This window comes from Prunus persica, chromosome G3 (genome assembly GCF_000346465.2).
Source record: "Prunus persica cultivar Lovell chromosome G3, Prunus_persica_NCBIv2, whole genome shotgun sequence".
Classification (NCBI taxonomy): domain Eukaryota; kingdom Viridiplantae; phylum Streptophyta; class Magnoliopsida; order Rosales; family Rosaceae; genus Prunus; species Prunus persica.
In genome coordinates, this window is record NC_034011.1 from 23987184 (window position 1) to 23997522 (window position 10339).

The 10339-nt window shown below is 37.9% G+C and overlaps 2 protein-coding genes across 2 annotated transcripts; both read right to left on the bottom strand.

The window, feature by feature from the left end:
• LOC18781748 (alpha-1,4-glucan-protein synthase [UDP-forming] 1) lies at positions 666-3143 on the bottom strand. The gene is made up of 4 exons (XM_007215537.2): positions 2615-3143; positions 1681-1931; positions 1424-1592; positions 666-1312 (listed from the first exon to the last, which is right to left on the bottom strand). The coding sequence occupies exons 1-4, from the start codon at positions 2924-2926 to the stop codon at positions 974-976; spliced, it is 1071 nt and encodes a 356-aa protein (XP_007215599.1). The 5' UTR covers positions 2927-3143; the 3' UTR covers positions 666-973.
• Positions 4415-7417, bottom strand: LOC18782277 (cytochrome P450 85A). The gene is given in 9 exon segments (XM_020561140.1): positions 4415-4650; positions 4773-4897; positions 5013-5119; positions 5484-5562; positions 5667-5753; positions 5871-6113; positions 6215-6368; positions 6484-6807; positions 6931-7417. Coding segments are annotated over 9 exon segments (1401 nt in total). The 5' UTR covers positions 7119-7417; the 3' UTR covers positions 4415-4556.

The following is a 10339-nucleotide window of genomic DNA, read 5'->3' on the forward strand; positions in this document are numbered from 1 at the left end:
TAAGGCAAATGTAAGGCAAGGGCTGCTATTATTCACGTGAATAGTGGCAGCCTTGTCTTTTTTGGTTCCACTTCAAAAGGCTAGGGTAAGGGCAATGGCAAGAAAAAAAAAAGAATATGCAACAAAATATTAACTTGTTATGTATTTATAGGGAAAACATCCATAATTTTTTGGTATTTTTTAATAATCAAAAATTGAATTTTTTTCAATTTTTTTTTGCTCACTAACATTAGAGCCCTCGGGCTGAAGCCCAGACAAGATCTGTCCTTGGGCTTGTGGGACCCGGGCCTTGCCTGGGCTGTTGGTTGCACGCTGGAGGTCCAAACCCTTCAAAAGGGGCCTCCTGCCATGGCTAAAGGCCCTGCGCTGGAGATGCTCTAAAGTCCATTTGATATGAAGTATTTTTATAATTTGGGCCATGTATTGGGTATAATAGTGAATCTCCCTATTATTTTTATCTGAAATTAATTTTGTTATATACCCAGTGCCTGAAGTAAATGCAGAATTCGAATATGGAAGAAAGAGGAGCCCAGTAGAGATGCCAAACCATACACATTGCACACTTGAAAATATATATTGGGGCATCAACCTCACCCAGGTTCTCATTTAACAAGATGAATGAAAAAAAGATTGAAAGTCCCACCAAGATAGAAAAAGCTTGACGATTAACAACAAAAGTATTGAGATACAAAAATATGCCAACACGAGTCTGTTTATCTGCCAATTATGTATAGGCAAACGTTTATCTTTGGATTAAAATGCTAAATGAACTACATATTTTATTGCACTAAGCTCATTGGACGAAGTAAATAATTAAAATTACATCTGCCGGTATGCAAATCAAAGCGATGACCAAAATGTCTCAGGAGGATAAAAAAAGATACAGTGACTAAACTAATGATAGCTCCAAGAAAGTACAGCAAATATAAGAGCAAATTGCAGTTGAATATTCAACTTTGTTTAAGTTCTTGTTTTACTTAGCCTTGCCGTTGGCCAGTTTGGCACCAGGTCCAGTTGGGTTAAGCTCATCCCAAGCTTCAATCCATGTGACCATGGCTTCGGCGAGCTTGTCGAAGTAGGGATCCACCTTGCCGAGCTTTTCCTTGACCTGCTTGGACAGTTCAACATAGCAAGCTTGAACAGTGGTGCAGTCTTTGGGAAGAACCGCAGCTTGGAAGAATGGGATGATCTCTTCCTGCCAGAAGATGCCTTTGTACTCCTTCCTCAGGTTCACAAATGGGTTGCTGGCTTTGCTGTGATAGATATAAGGCAGGCCTGTCTTCACTCCCAGTCCCAAGTGGTCACATATCACCTATGCATTCATTAACATACCACATTATTGTTAATATATATTCACATGAAAGAAAGAAAACTAGAATTACAAATCTTATTGGTATGGAAGAAACAGAAAAAGAAAGGGGACCTTGATGCACCAGCCAGCCCACATATCGTCGTAGCGTCCAATTGGCTGACCATCACCCATGAGCCCGAAGTACATTGCAGGGCCAATGAGTTCACGGTCGAAACCCAAATTCATACCACACATGGGGAACAAGGTGCCTTTTGGAATTGTCAGAACAGCATCCACAAACCTTGTGAAGAAGCACAAGCAGAGTGTTAAAAACCAATATTACATAATGCAGCATACAATGTGAGACGCAAGACTTAGGAAGTGTCTACCTGGTGTTCCTCTCAAGAGGCTTCACAAGCTGTGTAGGTGCATCATAATCTGGGATGTTTAGCCACAGACCATGAGAAACAGCAGTCGGGACACCCTCGCGGAGACTGAAAGGGTATCCACGAACGAAATCAGCGCCATCTCTGTAAGGATCATACAGAGTGTTGAAGAAAAAGGGGGTGGATGGTGAAAGAAGGTTCTTGATGTGCTGCTCTAGTGCATTGACGGGTTTGCCAGCTGGGTCTTGTGCAACCTGAGCATACACATAAAAAAAAAAACCATGAGCAGTTAAATTAGACGCTAATAAACTACAATTAAGACTCCACCATTTTTATAACATCAAATAATAAAATAAAATAGAAAAGAAAAGAGAAAATATGCCAAGCAGATGCATGCCCTGAGAGAGGAAAGGACAGAAGCAAGTTGCAGATAAAACAAACACCAAAACTATATCTTATCTCGCACCCAAAAAGAAACAAATCTGGTAATGTCATTCTTTCTTCTATTCCAATAGAGAAGTTAAAACAAGCTAAATGTAGAAAACTTATTAAAAAAAGGCTGTGGCTTTTGCATCCCTGGAATGGAATGGTACCATTGGTCTCAGTCAATCCAGTTTTATTTGGAATTGCAGACATTGTTCAATCCAAATATACATTCTTACTACTGAAAAACTATTAATTAGATTTGAGGTCTACACATGATCCAGTCTAGGCATCAAACACACATACATGCATTCAAACATTGCGACATTAGAGGCATTAAAATAAAAATAAAGGAGACAGAACGTACCAAATGAATGAAATCATCGAAATTTCACGCAAAACCATGAAACAGAAGATCAAATAACAAGAAGATCTAGACTTTAAAAACCCAAAAAGAATAAATAAAAACAAAACAAAGCCAAGATGGGAAAAACAGAGGAAACAGCGGACTTACGAAGCAGTCATCGTCAATAGTGAAGATGTACTTCTTCTTGGAGACCATGTAGCCGAAGCAGCGGCAGGCAGAGTCCTTGAAGGAAATGCAGGACGACCTAGGACCCAGAATCCTGTTAATGTCGTTACGATTGTAGAGCTCATAGTCAAAGCCATCAGGGACCTTGATGGTCTTTGATGGGTCACCATCTTGGACGATGATGAGGTGGTAGGGCTGAAGGAATGGCCTCCACATCTCGAGGAAGTCGAGGTTTCTGATGGTGGGGATGACAATGTCAAGCTCATCTGTCAAAAGGTGAGTTGCAGAAGCCATTGCAGAAACAAAAGATTGAAGCTTTGAGAGAGACAGAGAAGGAGGGAGAGAGTGAGAGGGGTATGAAGGAAGAGAGGGAATTTGTATAGGAATATAAATGGAGGAGGACGTGGTGGCACGTGAGGAGACGGAGAAAGCGGCACGAGTGTGGGGTTAGGAGGAGACGTGTCGGAGATTTAAAGGTGAAAGAGAATTGTTCAAACCAAAAGGCAGTCGATTGAGAGATTTGCAAAGACCAGAAGAATATATGATTTGATTGATTTTCTGAGGCTGTTCTTAGCTCTAATTCCATCATGCATTATGAACCATCCACGTGATTTGTGAGAGTTTGATGGTACATTCGTTTTGTCAGTGTCACACAGGTTTTGTAATTGGTTGGCTAAATTAGCAGAAAAACTTGTGTGAAACGGGGAACCAATTAAAGGTAGTTACGCGACATGTGACATGTCATGATTAACTGAGAGAGAAAAGCAGTGCTATCAAGTGAACTCGCAGAGACGGTGGTAACTCTAGAGATTTGGGAGGAGCAAATTTATCTCTCCGTTTACCATAAACAAAGTTACCATGTTCAAGTTAGTTGTTAGTGAGACTGGCACAGTGTTTTTCATACAAACAAAACCTCTTGAGGATCATCCAAATATTATGTCTTTATTAACTTCATAGTCCAAGGTATAGTAGCTAATGAAAAAAACCAAAAGAACCCAATTTTTCTTTTAATTAAAAAAACTTCTTTTAAAATTGGAACATGGGAATTTTGAGTAACCGACAATCTGAAAGGTAAACAAAAGAAAGAAACATGGGATAGGGAGAGAAAGGTGGAAGAGAAAAGGTGAAAAAGAAGAAGAAAAGCGTGTGGGTTCAGAAAGTTGAACGTGCATTGAGCGTAGGAGCCTGTGTTGTGTTTCTCTTTGCGTCAAATTAAATTACTCAGTGAAAGAGAGATTCTGGACTGGACTGCCTTAATTCCCGCTATTGATTTCGGAGCTTTAGACATCACCTCACGTGCGCAGCACACTCTCCTCACACAAAATTTGGGCTTCATCTTAAGCAACTCCCCCTCCTTTACGTTTCTTCAAAGTCAATAGAGTATTTAATGACCCAAAAAACAAAACCTAGCCCAGAATTACAACTTGGTACTGAAATTGCTAATTGCTTCTGAGTCTAATAATATTCAAGAATGTGAAATTTCCAATCATGGGCATGTTGATTGCTTAGCCCAAAAGAGATTTTTAGAGTTTTGCATCTTATCAAGCCCATGAGTTGCAGAAGCTTACAGGGCAGAATGCCCTACAATTATGGTTAACCGACAATTGCTCAATTTTTCATAGAAATATGTGTAAAATTCATTTCAAAGTGGCCTCATATTAAACTGTAACTGCAAGTCCGTCTGTAGTATAGGTTTTGAGTCTGCTACACAGGGCCTAGGGGAATGCATATCATTTGTCAGTTTTAGAGTTTTCTTCTGTCTCTGCATTCCAGAACATAACATTAGCCGACAAAAGGAAATTGCTCAATTTCATTGATTCTCTATTGTGTTAGCACGTTATCATACATCATAAATATTTTCTTTCATATGCTCTCTCTCTCTCTCTCTCTCTCTCTCTCTTATATTCTTTTCCATGTACATAATTCAGTTAGCAAGATGAGACACCCTAAGGTGCAGTCCATTTGGTGCCTCTACTCTTGGAAATTTCGTCAGTTTGTCTCCCCCAACTTCTTCCCACCTGCAAGGAACACGAATATATACCATCAGAACAAGCATTAGAATTTCATCTTAACTGAGAAAGTTTTTAAATAAATAAAAAAAGTTGAAAATTTATGTGTTTTGATGTGGGTTTTTAGTCACCTGTATCTAGTTACGAAGTAGTGCAGGAAAGTTGAAATCTCTGCAATTCCAAGTTCCTTTCCTGGACACTGCCTTGTGCCCCCTCCAAATATAAGGCAGTAGTTGTGAGATTCCAAGCTCTTGTCCTGCATTTTTCATTCAGACCCAATTTAGTCACATTTTCTATGAAGAAATTACTAATCTTAATCTCACAGGAAAATAAATAAATAAACAAATAAATAAATAAAGAGTGTCACTAACCAGCCATCTCCATGGATTGAAGGTTAATGGATCAGGATACAGAAAGGAGTCATAATTAATCTCTCTGGTGTAAACATAAATTCTCCACCCCTTTGGAATCAGATAACCTGTTGAAGGATTGAAGAAAAAAGCTGTGGTTAGCTACTTGAAACATATCTTAGCTCCTGCCTTTGTTGATGATGAAGCTTAATTTTAAGCCCTGGTCCACCACTATCTTATCTAAAACCCTAGCCATTAAAAACCATCTTAAATATTATGCAACCTAAATTTCCCTATGTCATTAAAAAAAATCCTGATTGTCTAGCTGTGTGGGTATATTTGTTGTGAAAAATAATCATGGGTGTGGACACATCACTCTTGTGAGTCATATCTATGCACTGTTTCACTCTCTTTTTTGGCCAATAATGTATTGGAAGTTGCATAACAGTTTCTTGAATATCATATATGCCTTTAAAAAATTTCATGTCTCACCATTTAGCTCCATATCTTGAGTGGTTTTCCTCAGCACCCCATTGACAATGGTAGCTAATCTTGAGGTCTCAAATATCACCTGCAGGGGAAAGAAAAGAGAACATAGAAATATTAGCAAACCCTGCTGTTATAATAAGAAAAAATGCAAACGATGCATCCAATTAAAGCTGAGAAATCTCTTACCGCACGAGTAAACCGCATGGATTTCAAGTCATTCCAGTCAATTGGATCCTCTGGCCTTTTCTTTTCTCTGATTGCCAAATGTTCTTTCTACAAATTATGCAGTTAAAGTCAGAACTGCAAGCATGAGAATGCAACACAACAACATGAACAAGAACCAAGTTTTTTTGTTTTTTGTTTTAAGAATCATATACATCTTAAACTTACTCTGAGTTCTTCAAGCGCTTTGGGATGATCATGGAGGTACTTCACAGCCATCATTGAAGTAGTCGAAACGGTCTCATAACCCGAATATAAGATCGTGATTATGTGATCAATTATTTCTTCATCACTGAGTTTGTATCTGTTTTCATCACTCAGTAAGCAACCAAGCATGTCTTGATGGACTTCTTGGGAAGCCCTTCTCTCCTCTATGAGCTGTTCCAGCATGCATATGATGTTCTTCCTTCCCTGCATAAGTCATAACATGGTTCACAATCTCAAGTATTAGATCTTTCATAACTCTAATGAGAGATTAGATATGATAATGAGAAAATAAACTGGATTTATACCTGGAATCCACGGCGGTAATTTGTGCCAGGAAGGTCAATAGGTAATGAAAGGGTGCCTAAAACAAGCTTGAAGAACTCAGTCTTGAATGGCTTGCAGGAAATTGAGCTTGACTCAATGCCTGCAATCTGCTTAAGTGATGAGAGAAGTGCCATCCTGCATAAAACAAGTTGAAGGAACATCTGATTAGAAAGGTGAAAAATAACAATAAAAAAATAATATAGAATTTGGCCTTTATTTATTTATTTAAAAGGGAATATTATACCCAAACCTCTTGGTCTTTTCTTGAATGTTGATGACTTGGTTAGCCCAACCACTGAAGGTGGGATCTCATGAAGTCCATCAATTTTAGGGCAAAATCTGGTCTCTGATCATGGTTGGGTTAATGAGGGCAAGCAATGAGCCTCTCATGTACTTGTGAGTGGAGCCATGAACTGCTGCAATGTTACATTTTCCCAATATATCCAACATGGACTGAGGATAGCCAGGAACAAGCCCTTTGGCTTCATTCATTAGGATGTATCTGTTGAGCTCTGGATCCATGGAAACAACTGTAGGGCACCCCAGTATGTGGGATTTGAAAAAACTACCATACCTGTTACCAGAAAATCAAGATTATTAAAAAAAACCCAACTGGCGTGTTCAAAACAGAACAAAACAGAGGAACAACCACTAACATGTATGCCAAAAAAAAAGCAAAACTTGTATAGAAAATCACCTTGCTCTCTGGTTTTTCATGAAGTTGGGGCCTTGTTTGAGAAACTCAGTAGTCTCCCCAAAAACTGGCCAACCCATTGTGCCTGGAGGGAGGCCTTTCTTCCTGTACCTCACTTCATTCCATCTCAGCAAAGCAGAGCAGATACAGAGGACAAAGAGAACACAAAGTATCACCATGAACACAGCCATTGATGCTCCCTAGAAGCTGCAAAACCCCTAGACACAGAGCATTCAATGGTATGGGCATGCTCTAGTTTATGAGAGAGCCAAAAGTGTGCATATATATAGGCCTCTCTCAAGTCTCAACCACCATATGCATTAGAGAAAAAGGCCAGATAGGCCAATCCATGCACCCTATACAAATTGAGGGACCCTAATCGATGACCTCCAGAAGTAAAAGCACACTCAGAAAAATAATTAAATGACTAAATAAATTGTTCTTAGCTCTTTCCAAAGTTTTGAACTTAGACCCAACAAAGATTAAGAGTGATTTGCTCAAAAGTGGGTAGATACTGAGAAACATTTACTGCTATAATATTTTATTTTGGAGGGTACAGGGTTTTAAGAAATGAATTGGTTTTTTTTGTTTTGTATTTATATCTTTGGTAGAAAACTAGAGAAGGCTCTAACTCTAAGTAGTAAAATTTGAATGCATATGTGACGAGGCACATGCACACCACACTCTAGGGCCTAATAGAAAAGTGAATATCCTTCACATGCCCCTCAACAATATTGGTTAATGGAATTACAAAAACCAGAAGAAGACAGGAGCTTGGTTACCATGTGAATAAGTGGGGAGAGAGAGAGAGAGAGAGAGAGAGTATTTTGGTTTCATTCTAACTGCTAGTTTGAAACTTTGGGCTGTCCCTAGTAGTTTGAAGCTGTAGTAGACTGTAAATTCCTAGAATCCGCCCTACTATTGACTTTTTGACTGTTAATATGAGGACTTTCAAAGGGGAAATGAAGTTTCAAATGATGTCACAAGACAACACAATAGAATCTTGCCTCATGAGTCATGTGTGAGTAAGTATGGTATAACATATCCCTATTTTTCCCTTTAACAATCTTTGCGTCTAAATTCATAATTTGACAACACAACAATATAAGTATTTACGTTTAAATTCACAATTTGACAACACAACAATATAAGTATTTGTGAAGCAATAAAAGTTTATAACCAGATATTTGGTGTATTGTTTCAGTTTAATATTCGATTCAGAAAGAAAAAAAATTGCCAAAAGCATTTAACATGCCACCGCCGACCATTACTAACAGTGACTGTGCATCCCGAGCACTCCTTTTTCCTTATCTTTTTGTTGATCGATAACGATATACCAGTGTTCTTTAAAAAGCTTTAATGGCAGCCAACATTAATATATCATCTTAGCAGGATCAAGTACTATAAATATGGTACATTGGTTGGTGTGAAGACGATTGTCTTTTGCAATTGAAGTTGGAATTTAAGACATTTAATTTTAAAGTAGGAGCAAGTTATGGCTCTAACGTGTTCTTCTCCCTAGGGAAGCCATGGTAGATAACTCGACCTAGCCTTGTTGTAATCTCTTCTTTTTTCAAGTGAATAAAGATTCTTAACGAATGGATTTGGTTGATTTTCTATCTTTTTTTGGTTTGATTTCTTGTGCAAAATATTGACAAAAAGGAACAGTGAAGGGGCTCAATCAATGCTGCAAGTGTGTTACTAGGGTTTATCGCAAAGATCAGAACACACACCACACAAATATATCTTTGGGGCGGCTCCGTACAGTAGGTGCCAATGTTCATCAGTCTAATCAACATGTTATATGATTCTAATGAGACACAGGGTTCGTCCTGTAATTTCCGTTTATCTCTTCTTCTCTCATTTTGTTTTTTGACTTTGCTTTGAAGCTGATGGCTTGTCTTCAAGTGGCCACAAAAGGTGGATCGGATGGCGACTTGAAGAAAGGTGTGGATCCTTAAGGAGATCCTTGGAAAGGGATTTGACACAAAAGTTGCATTTACCATTTTACTAACTAATTTCTAAATTAGAGAGGATAGTAAGGATAACGTTATTTGTGATGATCGTGCATTCTTACGCTCATAAAATTACGAGATATTTTGTATTTTTTCTCTTAAAATATATTTCATACGTAAGTACATACGTGTTTTAGTCATATAATATGATCTAAAAAGAAATCTTTGATAAGGTTTCGTTTTCTGATGTATTTGATTCATAAATAGAGAAGAAATTTCAAAATTTTGAAGGATAATTTGTTCCATAGCATCCCTATTTGGAGTTTTCTAGTACACACGGATGTCTTGTTTAGCAGATGACAAATGGCATGTAGACACCCTTAAAATTTTCCAACTTGTTATCCAAACTCCAAGGAATTTTGCTAGAATTAACATGGCATGATTTAGAGGAATTGCCGACATGGTATAGATTGATTAGAACAAGCTAAAATCCAGAAAAGGAAGAAGAAAGGGGGCCAAAGAAACTTGATTATCAAGAAAATAATAATAATACGAGAGGAAACTTAAGGAGAGAATAAGAGAAAGCGATATGTGAATGATAGGAGTAGGACTTATATGTGAATCAAAAAGAAGTTGCACGGAAATTCCAGATAGAATACATACGGTACTGGTAGGCTGCAAAAGGTTTTATATATTATGAAGAGAGAGAGAGAGGGGGGGCCAGAGGGGGGCCATTACAGAGGGCAGAAGAGAGAGATGGAAGAATGTCTACCCACACAGACGCACACATGCACTTCATGCAAAGTTCTTTGCTTTTTTGATTACATTAATATTAATGTTTGAATAATTTATGATATAAAGTTGTGATGTACATTGACGCATCCAGTTGCACGAGGGCCTCTATTTTGTTTTCTTCTACTTTTTTTCCATGCCAGAACAGCAGACATGGGCACACACAACCATTATTTCCTCTGAATGATTGATCTTCTCGCTCGCAGCCTGGAAGCTCTACGCAAATTAACTTGTAAACCCTAGCTCTAAATCTGTCTTTAATTTGTTTTTTTTTGTTTTTTATTATAGCAAATTTCATGAACACATCAAAGTATTTAGCTTCACAAAAACAAAGATCAAATCATAATAATATGCATGCGCACACACTGAAATTGAAATTATTATTTTTAAAGAGGTAGAGATCATACCTTAAGACAACAGAATTCAGCTTGCGCAGTCCAATTTTGACTTTGGTTTGTGACTCGAACTTGCTACAGATCCATATGATACAGGGAATAATATATATACGCACACATGCACCAAAAGGAGAAATAAAAATCTACTGAATAAATAGCTAATCCATTTCTGCAGATTTGCTACTAATTGCAGATTTTATGTTTGCATATAAGCATGCATCTTTCCGATTCATGCTTACTATATATTACAAATCTTGGTAGGTAGAATTT